This window comes from Phymastichus coffea, unplaced genomic scaffold, assembly GCF_024137745.1.
Source record: "Phymastichus coffea isolate CEN01 unplaced genomic scaffold, Cenicafe_Pcof_1.1 PCOF00039, whole genome shotgun sequence".
Classification (NCBI taxonomy): Eukaryota; Metazoa; Arthropoda; class Insecta; order Hymenoptera; family Eulophidae; genus Phymastichus; species Phymastichus coffea.
In genome coordinates, this window is record NW_026706850.1 from 1898308 (window position 1) to 1925011 (window position 26704).

A 26704-nucleotide genomic window follows, 5' to 3' on the forward strand; every position below is an offset into this window, starting at 1 on the left:
CCAAGGCTCCGTTTGAGACTCTCTGTTACCCCCGAGAGCCAACAAGGCTACATCGGCACGGGTCGCTTCACACCTTCAGCTTGGGGGTCCGTTACCCTGAACGGGGACCCTTTAACAAGGTGCTATCATCCGGGCCAGATAAGGTTTTTTAACGAGGTTGATACTCCTCCCCCTCCTCCTTCCCTGCATCTTAAGTAGCAGGGTCCCGGGCTTGGGACCGGCGGTGGCGGAGTTGTACGTATGTGTGTGCGAGTGCGTATGTGTGTGTGATTGTGTGTGAATGTATGTATTTAAATGTAAGTCAGCGTGTGTATGTGTGTGTGAGTGTGTGTATGTAAATGTGTAAGTCAGTGTGTGTATGTGTGTGGGTTTGTGTATATATACGTGTGTGTATAAAACAAAAAAAATAAAAAAATAGAAACAATAAGCATAAAGCCTATTTCTTCTCTCTTCATTCACATTACTAATCTCTATTAACCGAGAGGATCTATTATTTCAATTAATTGATCAATATCCATCTGTGCATCTTGTACGCTTCGCAAAAATCTGAGCGATGGATAGTGCACCTGATTTTCATGTCGAGCGTATCCCAAATACCAAAGAATAGTTGCTACATGGGCGCAAGTTCCAAGAGTTCTTGCTCCAGCCTTGCATGTACAGTAGTAACCAAGAATAGGTTCTCCTTCATTTGCAACATCTTGCTCTTGATTATACTCCTCATTAAATGCTATCCATACTTGATGTTTCGTAGCATTTCTGAATCTAGAGGAAATTCTTATTCTCATAAAACCTGCTTCATTGGTATTCCGATCGATTTTAAAGGTTTGTTCATCTTCTCCGATTTCTTCTTCATTTTCCAACTCAGCCCTTAAAGAAGAATCCTGAACGTATGAAGGTGCCAGCCCAACTTGATAAGTTCCATAAGTTAATCCTCGTAAATATTCCAAAGTCAAATTCGGAAACAATGGCACATGCATTGCAGTTAGGTTATCCCATCGACCTCGTCTTCGTTGAAGACCTTCAACTTCTACTCGAGCTTGCACTAGATTGAGTTCGTTAACTTTATTTAACATCTGTTCTGCTAATTCTACGTTTGCATCAGGCATCATAATTATTCTATGATATTTATTTATTATAGCACCGGCTATACGCAGAAAATCAGTCAAGTTGGGAATATGAGACGTAGGAATAACGTTTGCAAAGAATTTAAATAAACTTTTCAGATGGCCATTTCTGGCTTCCACGATCCATCTAGTTTTTGTGATGATTCGAGCTTGGTTGGCATCTTCTGTTGAGAACTGAGCTTGATTACGATCAAGTAAAGGTGGCATCAATGTAACTAAGCCAATATCCGTTAAAATAGGAATGGCGTCTCGGTATCCGCGATCCAATATGAAAGTCTTGTGCTCTAAACCATCTTTGCATTCCGTCAACATCCATTTGGAACTCTTTTAAAAGGATTCTGGCATCATTGTTAGCGGCATTCGAAAAATAAGGTCCTTGAATATCAAGTATATATCCATCTGGAGCTACAAACATGGCAGGTTTTAATAAGTGTCTGTTCTTATGAACACAAAACGATTGACGCAAAGCTTTAAAACAAGAACTCTTCTCAATATTTAGATAAGTACAATCATTGTACACAATTGCCGTCGGTTCTTCAGGTGTGGCATTATACAAGCGATTTGCAAATGGTGTTATATGTCTTTCTATGTATTCCTCCCTTGTTATTGATCCAAACCCTATGTTCTCATCTACAAATCTCGTCATCAACGATTGTCGAACTGTACTGATTGCTAAACTCGTAGCTTGCCTTGAAGAATAATGGAACATTACCCATAAAAATTCATCCGAAAGACCCTGTTTTAACTTATACAGGAAACATAGAAGGTCTTTTTTAGACACATAACGATGGCCACCTGGAACGATGACAGGATCAGAGTATGTGAAAAGATCATTAAAGTTATCTTTTGAAATAGGAGAAATAGCTGCAAATTGTTCATCTGTTAAAGTGCGTTCATCTTCATATCTGCGTACAGGGCTATGCACAATTTCTTCACGCATCGCTTGAACAAATGATTGTAATTCTGGACCATTCAAAATGTATGGTCTATTAATGAACCTGAAATCTTCAATAATATTGAGTGGTAATAAACCCTTTTCATCCAAATGCTCATTACAGCAACAGTATCTTGCTGGCACATAAATGTTTCGCTCTACAAAAATATGAACTCTGGATTGCAAACTTAATCTGTGAATGTTAATACGTCTATGGCACACCAAACATTCATTATTAGTACGATGAGAAAGAACATTGAGTCGAGTGCAATTGAGATCAGCCTGTAACATTTGAATTTCACGGCGTATTGTTATATTACAATTGTTACAGATTCGAGTTTCAAGATCAATAGGAGCTTCTGGTCTTCCATTCTCCAAGCGTCTTGTAAAAGCGATTTCTCGTAGAAGGTCATCTTCAGCGTTAGCCAAACGTACCATTACTCTAGCATGTAAAGCGTTAGGGCAAATATAGCAAGGAATCCGACATCTATTAGCCATTTTAACAACCAGAAATAATTATATTCTTTTGCAATGAAATCAAATCAGTACTGTACAGTTAATTATTTTCTACGATGAAGACTTGTATTTTTTGTATTCTACTGTATCCCAGTATACATTGTAAGACATGTAAATCAACAGCGTAAGCATTTATTTCTGGGTGTATAATTAATAAACGTTGTTCAAATAACAATGAATAAGGAAGTCTGAAGAAGACTGCCCTGGATTTATTCTAAACTAAGATTATTTTTAAGAATTGAGAAAAGAAATATTACTACGATCTCTCTACAAGCCACGAACTCTTCTCCGCAATATCCTGCAATGGTGGACTGCAGTGGTGGCAGCCTCATAACCATGCATATTGAGATTACAATGGCAAGAGTTGGTATTTTTAGAAAAAAAGGAATGTTTTTTTAAAAATATAGAATTGTGTATCGGCTTACGACTACTGACCGGCCATCGTCAGTATGAAACAAGTAGTCGCTTTCGTAGACACATATTGAAAAAAATAACGAAACAGTTCTACTTAAGGATTATGGCAAACAAAAAGTTCTAGAGAGAGTGAGGCTCCTATCTAGTGGTGAAAAAGTGAAATGAAATATATAAAAAGTGAAATGAAATATATAAAAAGTGAAATGAAATATTCAAACTCGATTACTCCTGGGCTAGTCTCTCAATAACAAGTCGAGTTTCAATATTTCATTGTGCATTTTCTGACACACTAACATGCATAATGAATAACACACACAAACACTAACACACGTAGATAATTACACATGAACTAACCCACACACACATAAACTCACACACACACACACACACACACACACACACACACACACACACACACACACACACACACACACACACACACACACACACACACACACACACAGAGGGATCAGACGCCCATCACGTCCACGCCGATGATCCTGGATTCGGCTGAGAATGGGTCACCGTACACTATCACTTTCGCGTAAAACAAAGAGATATACGGATCAGAGAAAGAAGTTGTGAGTATTTATATGTGCATCGACTTTCAAATGTCCACAAAATATAAATCAATGTACATGCATTCAATAAAAGCATATCATTGTCGTCTTAAAATGGCTAAGACGTATACTATGTATTTTTGGAGCTAACACCCTTGATTTGTCCCTAAAAAACGAGTTTCCGGATATGGTACCCATGGAGACATTTGATCAGTATGTTACGAACTATCGATTTGTCAGTGTAAGATTTAAATTAACCGAAAGTATTTTTCCATTGGTTTTGTGCGGGGTTTTTTAAAGATTTTTTATTAAACTGGTTTTAAGAATGGGTTACTCTAAATGCTCCTCATTACACTTTTCTCAAATATTATTCATGATCTATTGTAATATGGTATTGTGTTTCTTTCTTATTCAGCAAATAAATAAATTTTTATTATAATTGATGTCATAGTTGTCTTAAAATCTTTGGTAGAATTGAAATTTCAAAAATGTAACATCAAGCATTCGTTAGCAACTTTTTCTCAAGCGTTATTCTTGGTCAACAATTTATGCATATGTTTATGTATATAATAATATTTTATTTTTGTTAAACAGAAATACGAACAATGAAAGTCTTTGCATCTCTTCTTCTATTGGCAGTCTTAGCCATATTAGTAGTAGACGCTTACGTACCACCAGTAAAGAAACCTCATCCTAACGTGCCAAAGTTCCCAACTTTCCCAGGTCAAGGCTCATTCACTCCTTTCAGTTATGTAAGTTCTTAATTGTTAGAACTATGAAAATTATAAAATATCCTTTAACATTATAATCAACAATCATTAACTACAGCGTATCCGTCGTTCACCCCAAAATAATGGCCAAATTTCCGTGAACGGCAAGAAAGAAGGTGGACAAACTTCTTGGAACGTGGAAGGTCAGAAAAAAGTTTGGGGAAATGACCACGGTAGCATCCATATCAGTGGTGGAGCCAACAAACAGCCTGGTGGCAAACCCCAAGGACAAATTGGTATTGGTGGTGAATTCCATTGGGGTTAAATTTGATCAATCAGTACTTAACAATAAAAGTATTGTAAATTTTGTAAAATGTAAATAAATATAGATAATAACAACATTTCCTACGTAAATTGAAATAATAGTAAATTATTATCATTTCATTTTTCAATTATAATTATATTTTTACGTATCAAAACGTAGCCCCGTGTACCGCTTCGTAGGAATCCATCATTTACAATGGGTACTTTATTTGAAATATAATGTAAAATATAAAAACTCTATTTCTGAAATATGTAATCGTTTAATCGAATAAAAATGTATTTATTTCTATCAGTAATCTGCTGTTATCCATAATCCCCTACCATAGTTCATAAGAATGGAATGAAATTTCATGTCTACTTATTCCTTGGTATTAGACAGATATCAGAAATCTAATATCTTCCATTATAGTGAATTTTCAATTTTATTAGATGAAAAATACAGCGGAATATTATAAATTGAGCATCAATAAGATTTGCAGAAAAACTTCAAATTACCTAAATAGAATCCAAATAGCACCGCCGTACGTTATGAATATTTATTTGGATATTGGAATATGGGGGATTAATACAGAAATGTTATGCAATTTCGACTATTTTGCGACTATTTTCGACTTTTTTTCAAGATTTATTTTAGCAAATTCCTTTTGTCGACAATATAAAATCGTTTCTATTGAAATATTTCTTATTGGCTACTATTTTATATACATTTTCCATCTATTTTCTTCACCTCAGTAGTATTACTATACTATTATACTCTATGTCTTCATTTTCCTTGAAGTTTGCGAATCTTCGTGCTTCAGCGAACGTTCGTTAATAAAGTAAGTTTATAGAAACAATATTGTCACTTTTTGTGTCAATTATGTTATATACCAGTACAAGTTGATACGACACATGTTCTACTGCATGATTTGTACGGGCATATTAATATTGTGACAAATTGTTTTACGTATTTTATTCCCTATTTTATAATAGCTTTATTACCTTTTTACTAATTAGCTTTAGTTATTAGGGAAGCACTTTCAATCTTATTTTTACTATATAACTTTTTATTTCTGCAGTATTAAAGGGATTCTGAAATTGTTAAAATTCTTTTTTCCAACAAAGAAGCAAAAGCAAAAGGAGATTTATAAATCATGCCATGATGAATATATAATTTTTTTTTAATCTGCTCTTTATTAAGTATCCACGTCACATTACTTTATTATAAAGTTGGCGTATATTTTACATCGAAATGAAATAGTTATAAAAATAAAAATATACTGAAATTGAGTTTTAAATATAATAAGTTCAACTTTTTATATTTTCATATATTTATACAGGAAAATTTATACTCATTAGTATATTACAACACTAGCGTTCAATTATTTTACAAGTCCTACGTTTATTAATATTGTATTTACATTGCTTAAGATATTTTTGTGCTATTTTGTTTCAAATGATATTTAATTAGAACGTAAACTTTTATGAGCGTTGTAAACTATTAACATTTAAAATAGATTTAACGTAATTAGTAATTATCATAATTCTTCAATTATCTGTGACATTTGTATTTCCTCGTATATTAATTTTTGCACATTGTTTACGCAATTAATTTTATTGAGAACGAAATGAAATCCCCGAAATAAGGAAAGTTCGCAGATAATAATGAAGTAGGTAATACATTATGCCTACACTTAATGATAACATCTGTAACACAATTGATGGATGATATTAATTTATGAAAGCAACTTCTATATAAAGAAACAAAGTATCTCAGACGATCATTATTTCAATCGAAATAACCTACATGAGTATTTCCAATACAAAGTAAGTAATTGCCAACATTATATATCACAGCTGTCATTTATAATTTTAAAGATTTTTTATTAAACAGGTTTTAAAAATGGGTTACTCTAAATGCTCTTCATTACACTTTTCTCAAATATTATTCATGATCTATTGTAATATGGTATTGTGTTTCTTTCTTATTCAGCAAATAAATAAATTTTTATTATAATTGATGTCATAGTTGTCTTAAAATCTTTGGTAGAATTGAAATTTCAAAAATGTAACATCAAGCATTCGTTAGCAACTTTTTCTCAAGCGTTATTCTTGGTCAACAATTTATGCATATGTTTATGTATATAATAATATTTTATTTTTGTTAAACAGAAATACGAACAATGAAAGTCTTTGCATCTCTTCTTCTATTGGCAGTCTTAGCCATATTAGTAGTAGACGCTTACGTACCACCAGTAAAGAAACCTCATCCTAACGTGCCAAAGTTCCCAACTTTCCCAGGTCAAGGCTCATTCACTCCTTTCAGTTATGTAAGTTCTTAATTGTTAGAACTATGAAAATTATAAAATATCCTTTAACATTATAATCAACAATCATTAACTACAGCGTATCCGTCGTTCACCCCAAAATAATGGCCAAATTTCCGTGAACGGCAAGAAAGAAGGTGGACAAACTTCTTGGAACGTGGAAGGTCAGAAAAAAGTTTGGGGAAATGACCACGGTAGCATCCATATCAGTGGTGGAGCCAACAAACAGCCTGGTGGCAAACCCCAAGGACAAATTGGTATTGGTGGTGAATTCCAATGGGGTTGAATTTGATCAGTTATTATATCCTAGTGTAAAATTAGCAACTTATGCAGAATGTACTTAAGGAGAGATAATAAGTCTTTTTAGACAGTTAAAATAGAAATATATTAATTTTATTCAGTTCGATCGATGAGATAAAATTAAAACCACACAATCCGAATAACGGGAAAAATATTGATAAAAGCTACTTAAAATGTAATTTCAAAGCCATTATTTCCTTCAAGTTTTTCATACATTGGTTACGTAGCTTTATCTTCTAGATAAATAATAAAATTTTTGCCCGTGTCAATTTATTTTCTTGCATTCGTATAATTGTGAGCTCCTCTCTTACTAATGTATTGCTTTAGTTTCAATGTATTTGATGTTTCGTGATATAAATAAAAATCTTTTTTCATATAATTTTAAAAATCTTACAATGGACAATTTTTGATAATAGATTATAAATTACTCACTTTGATGATGCAAATAGACATACTCCAATAATTACAGATGCTACTACAGTAGAGAATAGTTGTAACGCAGAGTTTCATTTTTCTAATTTAAATTCAGTTGAATATTATGTTTGATATAGCAAATCATTTTTATTATAGAATTATTTATTATATCTTTAAATTTAAGTCTAAATAGATTGATATAAAAATATTTATGAACTCTCGTTTAAACATTTGACCAAAAATTAAAAATATGTTATCAAAATACTATACCGTATTATACAGAGTGCACTGAAAAGAAGAAAAAGAATATTCCAGGGAAAAGAGACATGACGTTCATTTTTAGTTAATGATCAAGAACGACACGCCATCTGACAAAAAAAAATTTTACAGTATCTTTGATTTATTTCAATATTACAAAAGAGCGTTAGTTATCAGTCATAGATAAGTTATAATGAAGTATCTTTAACTACAATAATATTTTATTTAAAAGTACTCCAGTCGTTTTTCTAATGGAAAAAAAAATAATATTTTGATATGATTTTGAAGTAAGCTCTGCATATAATATGGTTTTAGAAAATAAATGAAATAGAATGATATTTATACGATTTAAAAGGTAGTTAAATCACTAAATAATGGCAATGCTTCACGATTGTAATCGATTGAATAAACAATTATCTTATTTCGAAATTAATGAGAAAAGCCATATATTTACAGCTAATTTAGCATTAATTCGATATGTAAGTGGTAGGAGAGGTAAGTGTATATGCTAATAACTAGAAGGAACCAATAAGTACAGGTACCTACTATATCTCTGCAGTGTTCCACATTGTTCTTGAAGTAATAATAACAAGAACTATAATTTATGTTAAAACTTACAAAAAACTTTTTACACATTTTACATTTATTAGATTTTACAAAATTTCAATTCAGATATTATTAAAAAATATATACATTATAAAAATAACTATAGAAATCGCTGGTATACAATAATAGAGTATGCTATTTCATTCTCACCTGCACTTATATATAGTCCTAATTCTTGAAAAAGACAAATATATAGAAACGATACTGAATCATATTTATCGAATGAAAACTTTACTTTTTTTCTTTGAACTCACTACTTTTTTACTAAAATTTTACTGTTGAATAAAAACTTCAAATTCGATTATTCCTTTAGGATTATCACCTTTCTTTTGTATGACTCCAGTAATCAAAGTTACACTCACACCATTTTTATGATATATTTTGCTTTCACCTATTAATTCCCATTCAAGTTTATAATCAACGATGTTCAATGAAGCACTTAAGCCGTTTTTTCTAGCTTTAATATTAACAAATTTTTCAGTCTCATTGAAGTTTTTCAGAGAAGCACCAACATTCATGGTAATGCTGATATCATTTTTATTGTAATATGTATTTTTACCATTTATGCTAAATTTAGGTTTTCCATCAACAAAATTCATCTCAACACCTATGTTACTGCTGTTTTTTGTACTTTCAATACAGAAAAATGTGTCAAACTTATTAGTTTTCTGCTGAGATACTTTAGTCGTTAGAATCACATCTTTATCATTTTTAATGGAATTTTTTTTTTTACCAGTCACGCTCCACCCTGATATTTCTTCAACTATTTTTACTTCAGCACCAAGACCATTGCCATTTTTCGTACCTTCGATACCAAGCGTCACTTCAGGTTTACTATCTTTTTGTTGAGAAGCATGAAATTTCAGAAATACATCTTTACCGTTTGTATCGATGATTTTTTGTTCAACCTTTATATCCAATTTAGGTTTTTTACCGAAAACTGTTGCTCTAATTTTAATATTACGACTAGTTTTTTTGGATTGAGTACTATTAGACGCATTGGATTCACTACTTATCTGTGAAAATACTTCAGTCTTCATAGGAACACTATTAGCATTTGTTTTCTCAGTGACATTGACAATTTTTACGGTTGAAGCAAGTTCAGTTCGTACTGTTTTATTCTTAGATTTCATAGAAATATTATTGTCATTTTCACTATGAATTACTTGAGATTCATTATTTTTCTGTTCACTTCTATTTGACAAAATAGGGGTTCTGAGATAAGAATTTCCGAGAGTGGAGATATTGGAAACGGATTGACTATGAGTGGGTTGCATAATTTGCATGTGCCTTGGGGGATTTCTAGGTTTCATAGAATTTTGTTCAGTTTTAATACTTCCATCATGCCCTGCAGAATTTTTTTCAACATTACTCCCCTGTTGTGAACCCTGTAATTCATAAAAGTTAATATATTTTTATTTTGTTCATTTTCCTATTTTAAGAGATAAAATAAAAAATTAGTAACTTACATTATAAGCAGAGTGATCTTGGATTTCAGATCCAGCTTTTACCGCTGTCATTGCAGCCAAAAACAACAAAGTTACAAGGATTTTCATGGTAGTTTTAGTCTTTTTCAAACTATTTGTCTTCTAATATTATATTGAGTTTATATTTTTGTACTCCCTATAGTAGAATAAAACTAATTTAAATTTTACTATTTATATCTTTGTATAAATCTGCTAAGAAATCGGCGTTTATAAAATATTAAAAAAGTATTTTGGTTCACAAATATCTGCAATAAAGTTTATTTTAGTGCAGTTAACTCTTCACAGACGAGCAAAAACGGAAGAAGAGAATCAACGACTAGACAGCTATCGCTTCGGAAAATATATACTTCTCACTGTCTAATTCCTACGGTTATTTTCTCTAAAAACGAGAAACGAGTTGACGCAGATTTTTCCCAGCTGCGTGAAACTTGCGACGACGAGGACGCAACGACAACAGCTCCAGGCGTTTCTCACTGCTCCCTTCTTCTTCAATTAGAAGCGTATATGTATGAGATGAGACGTTTATGCTGTGAACCGAAAAGTTAATTCAAAAACTTGTTAATTGAGTTCGTGTAATTGCGATGGAAACTTTGATTAAACGGTTATGCGGCGTATTCCATTCATCAGCGCCATAAATATTTTAGATATATCCTACAGTTACACTTAAAAAATACGCTCAATACTTTGGTTGTAACGCGGAAGCATTAGAAGCCGTTTCTAGCTCATTTGCTTGGGCTGTGCGTCACCAAATTATGTGAAATGGGGTCGGAGCGCACGAATGCGCTCTTGCTGTTGAAATTCCGTCAGGAGACGAAATTATACGCGTATATCGTTGTAAGAGGCGAGAAAAGCTACTAATAAACGAATACTCATTTACGTAAAAACAAAAGATCAATGAAAACTTTATAATTTACATTGGCCGCGCGCATACACAAAATGGCAGGACGTCCAGGTGACGCATTATTCACGTTTTCTACGGAGACCTTGTAATACTGCACAATTGCAATGAACCGATGATATTGACGGTAATTAACTGTCAAACCAACTCAATTGCAGATTAGCGAATACATGGTTACGCGATAGAGAGATTTTTTTTTTTATTACTATATTAATTTGTGCTGAGGTTCAATAGAACCACAAAACACTTAAGTAAAGAGAGAGAGAGAGAGAGAGAGAGAGAGAGAGAGAGAGAGAGAGAGAGAGACGAACCATGAGTGATGTCCTCGTTGCTTACTGGATCCTCATCAGCCACCGTTCGATCAAAACTGCAGGTGGCGAAGGTCGTCTCTGGACCACGTCGTTGGCAAAAAGCGGTGCTCTCACGTAAGAGCTTGCGCGTTAGATACACACCCTTCGTGGTGTGGATCCCTGAGTGAATGTTGCGTGACTGAATATGTGAATCGATGTGCGCTGTTATGTCAGTCCAGCGTAAATGTCGGGGCATGCCCATTTATTGCTTCCTAAACGCCGTCGACGACTCCCTCCGGCGTTTCGTGCGCCCTCTCTTTTCCTTCCGTCTTAATCTCTCCTCTATCCTTCTCTCTCTCATACATTTGAAGAGTAAGCAAAACTATCGCGTGTCCACTCTCCGTCGTTTCTCCCTTCCGTTGTCTAGCTAGGTGCGCTGTTTGTCCACAGCACTTTAACAACAAAAACCAAATGTGAACGGGTATCGACACACGCACACTTACAGTTTGATAATGGCAGGGGAACGGAAATCGAAAGCGGAAAATGGTCTCTATTTATTATTTATTATTATTATTCTTATTGTTTATCAAGAACTACGGTTATATGGAACGTTGCAGAGTTACACTAGCTATCTGTAGGCATTAGTCGTGGTTCCCTTTAGTAATTAGCATGTACACTTACCTCTCCCACCGCTTTTATAAGTGTGCGAGAAGTGGTTTTTACATTCATTATTACTAGACTTGCAGGTTACGGTGGAATCCGAATCACCAGAATTACGATAACAAACGTATGAAAATTTTATTTCTGAAAATTTCCACGTGCCTGGGGCTCCGACCGACGACCTCTTGCACAGAAGCTTGAGCTCTCACTCACTGGGCTATCATCTGTAATAAAATATACTAACTGCTACACTTCATTATACAACTAAGAAACAATGATAAAATATTTTAAAACTACTTAGCGTAAAGAATATTATCAATCATCTGATAAGCGCATGCATATTGGAATTTACCTATTTCTACCATTTCATACTAGTGCAAGAAAGTGATTTCAGCTTCGTGTGGACGTTTGCACCCTACTGAGCGGAACAAAGGTCTCTGCGCACAAAGTTTCTAAAAGCAGAATATACGTCATACCGTGGAATTTTTTTACTATTATAATACACTTTCACGATAATTATAAATTTCTCCGTTGGTCAATGATGAAAAATGATAAATCTTTTATTATTACTACAAAATTATTAAAGAAAAACACAAGGACTAAATAAAGTATCAACCACGAAAGATAAATTCATGTTGATTCTCATCCTTCAATTTTAACATAACATACACATATATACGTACACATATAAATCTTTATATTGATAATTTTATTATTTTTGTTAACGGTTTTATTGCAAATTTTTTAAGAGTAATACAACTATTCTATTCAAATAGTGCATTTTATACTGTCTAAAATTACATCACTCTTTATTTGTAATCGCAAGATAGTTGCTACATTTATCTTCATATCAAAATTCATTTATTTTCATATACGTTGAGTAAAATGTTACCACTATATATTTTATACAAAGTATTTATATACTGCCTCTAAACATCATTCTAAACAGTGCGAGTATTCCAAGACGTGATATAAACTTACGTACGTTCTCTATAATCCTATAATTTTTTTTCTCGAAATTTCTTTTTTTCTAAATTGCCTGAATAAAATCGAAAAATCAATTCAATTTTAAAGTGCTCGATTTAATGTGCAGGGGAAAAGATATCGAAACAAATGAGCTCTCCCAAATTGATTTTCGTTAATTATAACGTTCGAAATTGTACATCGCGCTGAAAGTTTCCAAAAAATATGTTACCATTAAGGGAGCTGCCTGAAGCTTATAATTGAGATTTCGAGAATTATGAAGAAGAAACAAAAAGCTCACGCCGAGTATTTTGAGATGAAAAAAAGTTTTACAACGATATCTTTATTAGAACAATTTTTATACGACAATAAAGTGAAGATTTCGAAATGTTTTTGTTTAACATTGATTGGTCTTCTTACTTTTTATTTTTTCTCCACCAACACTTGACCAGGCATATAAAATGAGTTACTTTAATTTTATTGTGTTTAATGAGAGGCAAGAATACAGTTTATACTATTTTTATAAGTGTTCCGTTAATTTATTGGAAATTGATTTTCACATATAAAAATTAAAAATTTCCGTGGAAATGCCCATATTTTTAGGTTTCTGATAAAATCAACCGTAACTAACAAATTTTTACCTTAATAATGTTACATATCATTATATTCATTCTATTGTTTTTTGTGACCAAACAGAGAGACCAACAATGTAGATCTTATTTCTTCTCTTAGCTATTTTAGCTATGATAGCAGTTGAGGCTTACGTACCCAAGTCTTTATCAAATGTATGAAGCTTCGGAATCTCTCCTAGTCAAAGGATTTTCCAATGATTTAGAAGAGTAGTATAAAATCCATATGAAAGGTGAAGTTAAAAAACAACCTGCCAGCAAACTCAAAGAAAATGTCTGTGGCAGTTCTCTAATCCGTAAGGGTGGAGTATATTTATAATAAAATAATATATTTTTAAAAATATCGCTTGCGCTATACACACTTAGATACATGAATTCAAATGTACATAAATAAAAATAATAAACACTATATCGATGTAAGTTAAAATATTTTATTTTATTGTCACTTATGATCCTGAACATTAAAATAAATTGAATGATTTTAGCGAAATAAGCGAAAGAAACATAATTGAAAAATAGAGATTGTCTCAATACATATGTCATAAATAATCGATCATTTCTGCACTTACAGAGATTTTAGAAACATGTTAAAAAATAGAGCTCTTCTTACGTATGACTGGCGTAATGAAAGCACTAAAAAAATCTATCATTGCGTTACCTTTAGTAACGCCACATGGGAGTGCATTGTCTGTTTTGCTATGGGTTAATGAATTGACGCAAAATAACCCTCCGTGTTCCATTTGTCGGCTCATCAATTTCCAACCAACCCCGTAGTTGCAGCCATTAAATTATGTAAAATTTCAATTACACGTCCGCTTATTTATTTAAGCACGAATTCCATCTGGAAGACTGCACACTCTAAATGTAAGTACGTGCATGACCCCACCCTACGTTGTTAAAGCTATAGATTACGAGGGCTCATTCGTCAAAATTATTCACGGTCACGGTATGTGTATATACGTGTATATTGTATATCCACCTTTTACGCGACATACTGTGATATAGCTACATTTTGTGGAGATGAGAAAGGATGAGGGCAATATGGTTTCGATCGAAAATTTTGGTATGACGATACGGGAAATTGCTTATACACATTTTAATAAAAGAAGTGAACACGTGCTTCCTTATTTTAAGTGGCAATTACTTACAAGTGCTGATCGTTGTCAATTTATTGCATCTATGAGATTAAGTACAATGATTACTGTATTTTATTGGATATAGGCTTTTTGGAAATACATGATTATGATCACTGATTATACTATTGATTTACATCGATACGAAAAGTCACTTTGGTAAAGATTGTAAACTATTTTACAATATCGACTTGCTTTCAATTTATGGCTTAATATCAAAAAAAGAATTTATTCAGTTTATCAAGCTTTTTTATCACATAAAATAACATCAAAATAAATTTATGCATGTGTATTCCTTTCCAATTGATTGCCATTTTGCGTGTCAACACCTACCTGATAGATGCACATCAAAAAGGCGCTAATGCATTTGCAGCACCTTCTGCTATGCTGGTTCTCCCCGATGAAACCATGGGGTCGGCAAGTGTAAAAGGGGGTAAAGGTTTGCTTCGTCGTGTGAAGTGATTAAATTCTCTGTTGTGGTACTCTCCCGGAAAGGGCTAACTGTATCGCCAATGCATCGTGCAATTTTGAACGTTTTAGCTCTGATTTTTCGCTTTTCTCGCAACAATCGCTTGTTCACTATCAAAGAGGTGTTGAGTATTCGCATTATTCTACACGAATTTCGCATTGCATGCAGTTCGTCAAATCGCATGTTGCGACCACCGTTTGTAAAAAACATTACACTTTTTATCATCACTTGCATGTATGAACTTCTAACATTTATCTCAGTAAAAATTAACAAAGAACGAGAATATATCATACAGCTTATTTATTTATAACCATATAACTTTTACAATACATATATTTCAATAATATGTGATAGATCACCTACAATTTTATGGTGGGAATGTGAAAACCGCTTTAGCTTTTTTGCTGACTTCGGTTGCGAGTGCCACTCAAGTATATGTTTGAAGATGGCCAAATAGTATGATTTTTATTGTTACTGAAGATATTTTTTTCATTCTAATATTTTTACATTTCTTTTGATTCTAATAATTCAATAATTATTCTATAAATGATTTGATTTGTTTTTTTTCTGTTCTTTTAAAAGCACTTTTTAGAATATTTTATAAAGCATCAATAAATCATATGTCATCTCTATAACAGTTTTTACTCGATGTACTCGATCGTCGACAATTTCGAAATAAGAAATAAACGATGGATAAAAACTGCAATGTTTGATTCATTAGAGATTTGGAGTTTTATGCATAATTAGAGAAATATATGAACCCAAAATAGTTTAATAAATATAAAAAAGTGTAGTTGTTATAATCATCAATTAACCATAATCATATCGCCATAATCATTTTCATGAATTCATTGAAAATCATAGTTGGGTATTTCTTCTCATTTGAGATGAATAAAAATATTTAATGTTTCATTTTTCGTATTGATTTTTAGGAATCAATAAGCAACAATAATTGAATCGTAAAACTAAAAGTATTTTGAAACTACTGTGATTCGAGAAATCAAGATAGTGGTGATACTAACTCGATTCTCTGTAGCATAAAAAGAGCAACAAATTATCCTAAAGCAAATTACATCGATAATTGTCCACACAGAAACTGCATATTTACTGTAGAACCTTTACAACGACATGTCATTATATTCGAAAATATAATCACCGATATTATATCGAAAATATAATATCAGTGCTACAAATATAGTGTAGATGTATTTAATGATTATGCTATGCCAGTCAAGTTGATAATAAAATAATTAATGTTCTAATATTACAAGAATGAGAAACTGGTATTAACTGTTCATTAGTACGTAATTATTCTAAATTGATTTTTGGATGAGCATAACTTTTCTAAAGATATTCGTATAAACAGAAAGGAAAAACCTTATGGCAATCTCTATGTAAACGCAGAGATATAATTACATCGAATTAAGGAAAACAAAGAAAATTGGCTAATAAACTGGCTTCCTTTGATACGACAGAAATATAGATCGAGAAGAGAGAGAGAGAGAGAGAGAGAAACTAAGTTGGAGAGCTATGCAGAAAGGGCCTCGATGTATCTCCGGACCACGCTTTGAATAATTCACAGACGCCGGCAGTGCTAATTGTGTTCATGCAAATATTCGTAGTCGCAAGGAGGGAGCGAGCTCGGCAGAACCAGCCAGTCGCTTTTGCTCGGCCTTGATTTCTGAAGGATGCTCAATCAGATAAAAGAGTATACGACGACGACGACGACGACGACGACGACGATGAAGGGCAACGAGATGTGGGTTGCTGCGCGCGCGGCGCACGAAACGGAATCGGCTGATGCGAATGCTGAGTTTTCATTTTCGCTTGATGCTTATCACTTATCTCTCAACGTAAATCAATTTCTTTAATTAGCATTTTAAATGACTTCGGCTCCGGCTCTGGCTGCTGTTGCGCTGCTGATTTATATCAGGCAAATTGAAATGTGTTTCTTGTAAATTAATATAAGCGCTGCTTAATCATTTGCATAACACTCTCACGCTTCGTTTTTATTTTCACGATCAAACATGACCGTCCAGTGACCGATCGGAAATTTCGAACTTTATCTTTTATTTCTCTGTCTAATAGATTTCCAGCTAATCTTGAAATGTGTCTTCATTTGTAAACCTAATATTGATACGAATTGATTGTTTCCGTTGTTATATTAACGATTCAGGTATTATCGAGCAACAAAATGGCTTTAAACATAACAATGAAAACTATACTTGCATCAGAGTACTTGAACGGTTCTAATGTAGTTTTACGACGAAAAAATAAGAGATTCAAAAGTAAGCCAAACGAGACGCGATTAACAAAGCGCAACGTATTGCAGAGTCCCAAAAAGCAAATAAAAATTATGCCGACACGAAATATATATTTCACTGAAATTACTCTTCGCGCAATTAAAATCATTAGCTATTCGCTTATGCACGTGTACGCAAGCCAGCAAGAAAAGCAGCAGAGTTGCACGGGTGTAATTACCGTTGTGGGTCGTCTAAAAATATCCATCGGTCATCAATCATAAAGCCTAATCTCCGGCGACTTGACCTTTTTCTATAGTGTGTGTGTATGTGTGTATCTGTGCGTGTGAGTAGCGCATATGCAAAGAGCACGAGAGCGGGGAGCATATGCAGCCCGAGTGAGAGAGAAAGATCGCCCCCTCCGATTAAACCCAAACACACACGCTCCGCAAGCGAGGATTATCTAAATTGCTTCGCGAAATGAATTAACGCTGCCGCCACCGACGCTCATCGGCAACTAGGACTTTACGTATATATAAGCGACAGACTATGCCTCTGATATGTATGTATATGTGGTCTGCTCGTAATCCTCGCCTAAGGGTGCCTTATAGCTCTGTTGTTTTTATTTTACGGGGGCGATCTGCTGCTGGATGGCTTTCGTGCAAGTAGGGGAAAAATTGAAAAATTTTAATTAAAGCTGCCAGCTTTTTTAGCGTGCACGCTTCGCCTATTGTGATTAGGAGCCCCTTGCTACATAAGTGGGCCACGTGATGGCATTATTAATGTAGAATTATGCTCGGCGCCCGAACAATTTACGTAACATATTTACGGTTGAGTGATACACAGTGCCATTAAACATTTTGTACATCGCTACTACTATTTGCTTTGTGTCGTTCAATTTTTTTACATTGTTTTTACTCCCTTCAAAAAACTAACAAAGCTGCTACTTAAAACACCTTGTTAGTTATTCTTCTGCAAAACAAGAAATACAAATGCTATCAATGAACTAAATAAATTGATAATACGCGTTAGAAAAGCAGTAATCACAAAAATGATATATTACATTTTTCTTAGCGTTGTTGAAAAGCTTGAAACATTGAGAAGGTAATGAATCTCAATGAAAAAGGTGCACGGACCAGTTATAACCCAAGCTCAGCATGCACAACTTCAATTAAACATTACCAGCGCATACGCTTAGCTCCTTGTAATTCGACGTATGAAGATTTTGAATTATTCGTAGCGCACGCTTCAAGGGTCACCTGTCAATTTAAATCCTACGCTTTCTCTCTCTCTCCTTCTCTCCTCGTTTCCATTCCATGTGCCTATCAGTATGCATTATTCCGTCAATGGAGCTTTCGTATACGATAGAAAAGCTTTTGCTCTTTTTTTACTTTTGCGCCGACGAGTCGCCAGCCGCGTAATAATTTCGCGATTTATCGAATTTCAGCTGGGCGCGCTCCGGTCAGAGAACAGCCGGACATAATAATCGGAAAGAGAGAGGTCGCGTTGAAAATTAATTACGATCGAGGCATGACATCACTCGCTGCTTTATCGAACATGAAGCACGTCTGCTGCAGGCTCAACGTCTGTGTATTTTTATGTTCGAACGTACACGGGTATGGTTAATTTTTCAAAATTACTTGTTGCCCATAATAAACGGTGAAAGAATAACGTATGCGTTATAAGTAATATATGCATTTCATATTCTGTATTTTGCTAAAGGTATCGTCTCGAAAAGAATATTTGTTTTATCAAATATGTTGGCGAAGACATTTAGTACTGTGATAGATAAATAGAGAGGTATTCAATGTATATAATTAAAATAAAATACAATCATGTTGGGAAAAATCACAGCTGTTCCAAGAGTACAGCGTAAAATACCTTCAAATCTTAATTATTTTCCAACAGTTGAAAATGACATCTACGATATTTTTAATGACGATATTATGTTTTACTGGTTTTACTGGTCTCACAATTCTATACGCACGGTATTCACTCACAGGAATCTTTTAAATGTTATAATCTTTTAAAATTATTTGAGACATTCAAGAAACAAAAATATAAGTAACATTCGCCTATTCTCAGAAATGATTCTGAAAAGAAAAGCAACGAACGAACTATCCAAATAATTTCACGTAAAGTACCGCGCATAGCAGCACATATGTCATAACGTTGCTAAAAGCGGTATAAAGTGTTTGGGTATACCACGTCCTCCGGAATGACGATGCATAAACAGCCACAAAACAAAAATATCGCCCGCTCGCCTTGCGTATTCTAATAATAACCGCAATGTCTCGTAGACGCGTAACTAACCGAGCGAAAAGCGTCATTCCCACATGGATACAGAATCGAAATCATACGTCGATAAATCCAGAACGAGACCGAGAAGGAGGTAAGGGAAAGAATGCCGCTTCAAGCATACACACGCGCGCGCGCCCCGCTATATCGATTGACATGTTTATTACGAAACGTATAAACGTCATCAATTATGCAATTGCCAATGCCTCGAGGCGGGCTTCACCGTTTGGATAATTTTATCGTTAGGAGTAGGATAGTCGATACTCGATTTTGATTATACGTGCTTGCGGCACACACGGAATTTACGCCGAAAGAGAGAGAGAATCACAAGGTGTGCTATTACTTATTGATGGTAGTTTTACGTGATTGTTTTTAATGTAGCGCTACGTACCTACGTTAACTTGGTATTATTTATCATTGTATGATTGCAAAGCCTATTCCGAAATGGGTAATTTCACTTGTACGCTATTTCACCGACCATTTTTCTTTTTATTACGATTTTCTAAATCACATCGCGCGTATAAGTAACTTAATTGGTCAGCTATATAATAAGGTAATGGGCCAGCAGCATATTCAAGTAATTTTAGTTATAATCCAAGAACATTGATTACTTCTAAAAGTTAAATAAAACAAGAGCAGAGGCATCACCTTGTAAAATGCCAAAGCCTTGGAAAAGCAACATGTGACCTGGTTTCCACCAACCTACATCTCCTCCCCTTACCTATAATATTTTCTGTACATACTCGCATCGTCGACATAATTTTATCAGGCGCAAGATTGAAGCGAATATATACGCTCCGCGCGGCTGATACTTAGAAGCTTCTAGTAACTAGAAATCATGGATTATTTGATTGTAAAAGTTGTCATCCTTACTGAAAGATTAGTATATTTTTCCAATGTTGAAAACTAATAGTCATATTTTCCATTTTATATGAGTACATATTGTTAAAGAGTTCACTACTAAAACGAGAGGAAAGAAATTGTTAATAGACAAAAGCATAGCAAACCAACAGTATCCCCAGTCGATTTTGAGTGTCGAAAATGAAAATTTAGTGCGGTACGGAGAACATTAGGCCTTAACGCACTTATACGAGAGCGCAAGGGGTCTTGGGCAGTCTAAGTGAATTAAGTGACTCATGAGAGCAGTGTCGTATCATTAGTCCGTGACCGTCCGAGTTCTAAGCATCGGAAATTCACTTTGGCACTATACAATATTTACTATGTATCGTCGTATTTTCATCGAGTAATATCTAAAAAAACAGTTGACATCTGACTTGATTTTGCGCAAATTGTACCAAGAGTATTTGCTTTTTCCGAAGTCCAAAGAGTAACAGATCCGAACTTACAAAGGTCTAGCGGAAAAATCATTCATTTGAAAAATTTAAGCGAGAAACGTCTGGCAAGCGATACAATTAGCCGCACACTCGAGTATGTGTACACTACGGCCAATGAAAAAATATCGACTCGAGGGCTAAGCCAATAAGAGATTAGCAATTGAAGCAGAAGTGAACAAAAAATAGAGAAGTACACACCATGATAAAAGTCAAACGAAAGAGAGTATACTCGCGCAATGCACGTGCAGTCGACTGCGCTATGCACATGATCGCGCGAGCGCGCGCGCGCGCGCGTGTTTGCTCACGCTGCCCAAGTGTTTTTGTACGTGAGCTCGCGCAAGTCTCCCCTTTGGCTACACAGCAAAGGGTTCTTCGACGACGCGCCTGTTGATTTTGCATTGCCAACGAAATTCCACGTTATATTTTTTTTTTTTTTTTTTTTTTTTGCGCTCAACAGTCGACTTTCAGCCGAACGAACACTGCACAAGTTATTCAATCAACGCTACAGTTATTTTTTTGCCAAGGGAAAACAAAACGTGAATATTTTTTACAACTCACAGTCAGTCGAGTTTCTGTTTTCGTTAACAACCAAATGGCTTGCTTTGAATTCTTGACATTAGAAATAACAATATAGTACTAAATACGTGGACAAATTTTTCTTTCATAAAAAATTATTCGTAAGTTGAGAAGGATTCCGAGTGTATAAGATGTTTTTCAATTTAACAAGCGAAAAATTTCAATTGAACTTATATTCGTGAAAAAGAGCGAGGAAATTTTCATCATATCTAAGAATAAATGATTTTTGGTTTGAGCGCGGCTAAAAGAGGTCGATAAATTTGAATTACGCATATTCGATGCGGCGAAGTAGCACGAACAAAGGAGCGTAATACTCTTCATTTTTCATCAAGCGCTATACCCTTTGAATGCAGGTGTGTGCACTTGGAAAATGAGTACAATCATCGATTTCACTAGAGGCGGAGCTGCGCTTGTCAAAATTAAAATCGTACTTCCGCGGAGCGACTGCTCTCACTCAGCTTTCACTACGTACTACAAAAAATAGATACATCGAGCACTTTTCATTCATTCATGATTAATCGGATTATTGTTGGCTGTTATGGCGAGAAGCAAGCATGACTTGACGTATTGTTTTATTATTTAAAATTTGTAGCTCTATTTCCATGAAATTGAAAAATTCGTTTCAAATCAGACACGGAATGTATAAAAGCACTTGTGCAATTTTCAATAGAATAAAATTAATTTAGTGTCCACTAGTGCCAATTATTTTTTTACTACTATAAATTTAAATATATACAAAAATAGGTACTTTTCCTCCATGTAATTCTTATTGTTGAATACTCAAGTAAAATGTATACTGACGAATCTTTCCACTTGAAAGCCCCACGTTATCATTTTCGCCCAGTAAAAAGAAATAACTACGCACGCACATTTTATTCACGGCATCATGCAAGCAAACAAAACAGAAAATATCTTCTTAGATGTCCACTTGAGCACATAGCGTTCGCACGCGCAGTTTGAAAGAAAAAAAAAAAGAGTGGGCTAGGGTTGAAGACGCACTCGCACCCGAGTTGGCGGGTAATGCAACTCCATTTGCGTCTGTTAACCGCGTAGAGCGCGAGCATTCTCGTGCAAACATTTTACTTAAGCCTTTTAGTACAAAGTAATGTAAGGGACATTACGAGGCCCTCGAGAGACACCTCCTTTTCTTACTTTGTTTTCCATCTCTCTCTGAATTATCATCGTAATTATGCCGCGCATCATAAACATTGCGCATCTCTACAGCTTGCAAGCAGCCGACGAGGAATTAGTCGGGTTATGAGATTGCGCGAACACGCGAATGCTTGACGAGCACAAGCTTGATGGAGTTATTTATTAGGATGACAAAGAAAAGGCCGAGCTTTGCGAAAGACGAGTTATTAAGAATAGCAGAAGTGCTGAAAATGTTCTCTCTCTCTCTCTCTGTGAATATTAAGCAGTCGGGCTAATTGAAAGTGAAAACATGCGTCTAATGGAAAGATAAATTGAGTAATGTAAAGTAAACATAAATTACGTTTAATTGCATTTTCAAATTGTTTCTGCATCTTTTGGTAAATATGTGCTGCTTACTTCATAAATATTTCATTTGGCATTCGACTAAACACAAAAGCGAAGTAAGTAATTCGAAAAATATCATAAGTAAAATTGATTGACACGCGCACTGACAAGAAAGGGAGGTGTTCGATTACATAATCAAATGAACGTATGTGAGCTCTGGACCATTAACTGGATATCTTTTAACACAATAGACGTCAATATCGATTACGTCTTTACTAAACGAAACAAATACGAAAAATGATGCGATGAACGTGTACATTCAAGAATTGTCTGCGGTGAGTTTCATTGATCGCATGCGATTAATAGAACTATCAGAATTCATACAGACAATAAATAATAGCAGTTACAACTATTATTTCCATTTTTCAACCATACACAGGTTCATTCTAAAAATGTTCATGTACGGATATTAAAATATTGAAAGCTGTCAGCGGAAAAGTTATGTAGCGCAAACATAAAAACTAGCGAAAAACTAGCTCGGTGGTGAAATGAGCGGAAAAAAGAAACGCACGTGGGTGAAAACGCACTTGTTTACGACTCGCCACTGCAGCGAACGACAAGAAAGTAAAAAAACGAGACAAAGGATACGGAACAAACACACACACGAGAGAGGCTTTATAGTGCACATAAAACTAGGCTCACTAGCGTGGGTGGGGACTTCAAACGGACTGGTATTGCATACTGCACCACCACCTTCGCGCATAGTCGCGAAAAAAAGTCTCCGGGTAGTCTGCACTCTCTCTCTTCTTATGCGCACTTACCAATGTCCATTGTGCAATGCTTCCCTTTTTTTCATCTGTGCATTTGCGATCCTTCATCCACCATTGAAAGAGAATGCAGAGCGGCATTATATGCTTCGAGAGTGCAGCGAGATTAAGGGGTTGTGTGCCCGCACGGAGGGTGGATTTAATGCGAGAGACAGAGAGAGACGTTGCTGATTTACGACTCCAGCAAAACCCTCTGTCTGTCTGTCTGTCTCTCTCTCTCTCACTGTCTCTCTCTCTCTCTCTCTCTCTCTCTCTCTCTCTCTCTCTCTCTCTCAATGCTGTTTTGGAGGCCTGATTGAGCATTGTTTTATTTGCAGCTGATTGCGCAGCAACCTCGGCCTGCCCGCCATTTAAGCTATCCTATTTTTCGAAGAAGGGAGAGAGCTTGCAGCGCCACTATTTAGACAATACTTCGGATAATTAATTAAAAGCTAGATTCAATCTATTATGACCTATTGTAGCAGTGCTTTCAATTCCCTCTTGAATGTTTTCGATAACCTTTGAAAAGATGTAAATTAGAATAGACTTGATTGCGATGGGTTAATTGTTCACGTAATAGCCAATTGTTCAACTCAAGAAAGTTATGTAAAAGACTACTCGAAAACTTAATCGCAGAGAAGCGATAAAAGAAAGCGTAACTTCTGTAGCTTAAGATTCGAAAAGCCACGAGTTCAGCCAGCCGCAAGTTCGTACTCTCGGCCTTTCTTTCCCATTTCACTTGCTGGTCGCTTCATCTATGATTACGAGAACGCGTTATACTTTCACCTCAGCGGGATCGGTTACAGTCGCAGTACTTGTATATAGAGGCTCGGGCAGGTAAATTGCAGACTCGTATACGTGAAGTCAAAATTACGCGGAGCAAAAAAAAGAGAGAAAGAGAAAAAGTAAACGACCGCGTCGATATATAGCTGTACGTGCATACGTATGTATCGAAAATCAATGTCCAGCTGTGTGAAAGGCAGCTACTAAGTGAACGACAAGTATATATTTTCTTCGTACGAATATCTATATATCGATTGGCGAAAGGGTTGTAAGCACCAAAGATGACGCGTCTAATCAAATTCCTGGCCACACTTAGATATCCTTTGATCGTTAGATGCTAGGCGATACTCACGTATGCTTTGCAGCTCCTATTGCTTGTTATTTATTCTTCGTAAATCTTGAGAATAAATAATAATACTATAGCTCCTTAAAGTTATTGAAAAATATTTTATTTTGTCAATAAAGAATATTCTTTTATATATTTGATTGAGCTGTAAAATAACAGTATTACAATCTTTTCTCAAATTACGAATTTTATATTGAAAAAATTGACGCAAAAATACGAACATTAAATAAACTTCAAACCAACGCGATATTAACATAATTAAATGATTGTCATAAAAATTTACTAAAAACTAAGAGTTTTCACAATAATCTTTCATTTTATTCCTTTTTTTCTGACTATAAAATTGGAGTCGTATAATTTCAGAAAATTCCAGCATATAATAATATTTAATAAATATAACGTGTATAAATAAAGTCATTTTTTGAAAAGACTGTTATTTATAGTTTAATAATTTTTACAACTCATTAGAATAGTTTTCGTATCTTGAATTTGAACAACATTTTTTGAGTGTTAATTAAGTGAATGATCCATTAGTTTTCGATTTCATTAGTTATAATATTTTGAACAATATGATCCAATCGCTTGGAAAAATTATAGAGAAAATTACCTTCACATACAAATAGTCCACCTGTAATTAATATAATTAAAAAGAAACTGCCTAGTGCCCATATTAGCAATCCTGTTTATTATTCAATCTTCAAAACGTGTTAATTGGAGATTTGAGTCTACAGAAGTTCAAACGTCAACCTATTATATATGAAAATAAAAAATTCAATTGCATGTTGAATGATAGCTTGATTAAACGATAAATTTTTCACGAACAACAATTATTGCACCTTGATCACAATGCAGAATATTCGCAAGACTAAGTACGCACGTCCGCGTCTGATCTTTTAAGCACGTAACGCTTGTCTACCGTTCGCGTGAACCCATCCCCATTCTCTCTGAAGTTCCTCTTTTTTATTTTGTAATACTTCCAATAGATTTAACGCGATTATATGTGTGCACTTTGCGCGGCCTTGCGGGTACGAACGAGAAGCAATGCCACGCACGGCATATACGTATACCACATACACATGCGACGTGAATTGGCAGCATCGAACGTACGTCCTTCGCAACGGACGAGCGCGCTACTCAGCAAACAACGCGCGCAGGACTTCTGTTTATATTTGTCGAGAGCTAAGTCCTCTTCCGCGCGCGCATATGCCCCCAATGGAATCGTACGAGTGCGAAAGTAATTTATTGTGTTATCCTCGAACCCATTTTCTTTGTTAATGGAATTGTCTTATTTCTGGGTATGAGCCGTCTTTCGATATAAGTAATTTCTGCAAATAATCGAAATTTAAATTTTAAACCAAAACATCGTTCTTAATCCAAACATTCCAGTCGGCCTTATATCTGATCAACATTTTCAGTGATTATAACCAAGTTCATTAAAAAAGATTAATTTTAGATCCTATATATTTGAAGTTCTTGTGATTGCAATACTGGACTCAAATACTAATTATACAAATTAAACTAGTCACGCTGAACTGGAACGTAGTATTTAGTCTAGACTTATTTGTGAAATATTTAAATGTTTGTACTGCGAAAGTTATTACTGAGAAAATCTATATTTTATTTCATTTTTATTATTTTAATGAAATCTGACTGTGATAGATTCTTGACTAAAAATCTTATAATGCTAAATTTTGCGTTCTCCGTTTCTCTGCAACAATTTGTACGTTACGATAAATATATTTAATTGTACAGATATCTATCCGTTCATCTCTTATATATCAGGTCAAGGCAAAATAACCCCAGATGTAATAAAAATAATATAAAGAGCCATCTAGGTCGCCGCGACATTG

General features: G+C 34.6%; 3 protein-coding genes across 3 annotated transcripts; 2 read left to right on the forward strand and 1 right to left on the reverse strand.

Annotated features, from left to right (window-relative positions):
* Window positions 1-473: 473 nt before the first annotated feature.
* LOC131664004 (uncharacterized) lies at window positions 474-2471 on the reverse strand. Its single transcript, XM_058934818.1, has 3 exons — window positions 2388-2471; window positions 1534-2340; window positions 474-1448 (listed from the first exon to the last, which is right to left on the reverse strand). The coding sequence occupies exons 1-3, from the start codon at window positions 2469-2471 to the stop codon at window positions 474-476; spliced, it is 1866 nt and encodes a 621-aa protein (XP_058790801.1).
* A 1682-nt stretch (window positions 2472-4153) lies between these two features.
* On the forward strand, window positions 4154-4583 carry LOC131663977 (uncharacterized). Its single transcript, XM_058934790.1, has 2 exons — window positions 4154-4300; window positions 4377-4583. Exons 1-2 carry the CDS (start codon window positions 4154-4156, stop codon window positions 4581-4583), a joined length of 354 nt encoding a protein of 117 aa, XP_058790773.1.
* Window positions 4584-6744: 2161 nt separating this feature from the next.
* LOC131663978 (uncharacterized) lies at window positions 6745-7174 on the forward strand. Its single transcript, XM_058934791.1, has 2 exons — window positions 6745-6891; window positions 6968-7174. The coding sequence occupies exons 1-2, from the start codon at window positions 6745-6747 to the stop codon at window positions 7172-7174; spliced, it is 354 nt and encodes a 117-aa protein (XP_058790774.1).
* The last annotated feature ends 19530 nt before the right edge of the window (window positions 7175-26704 follow it).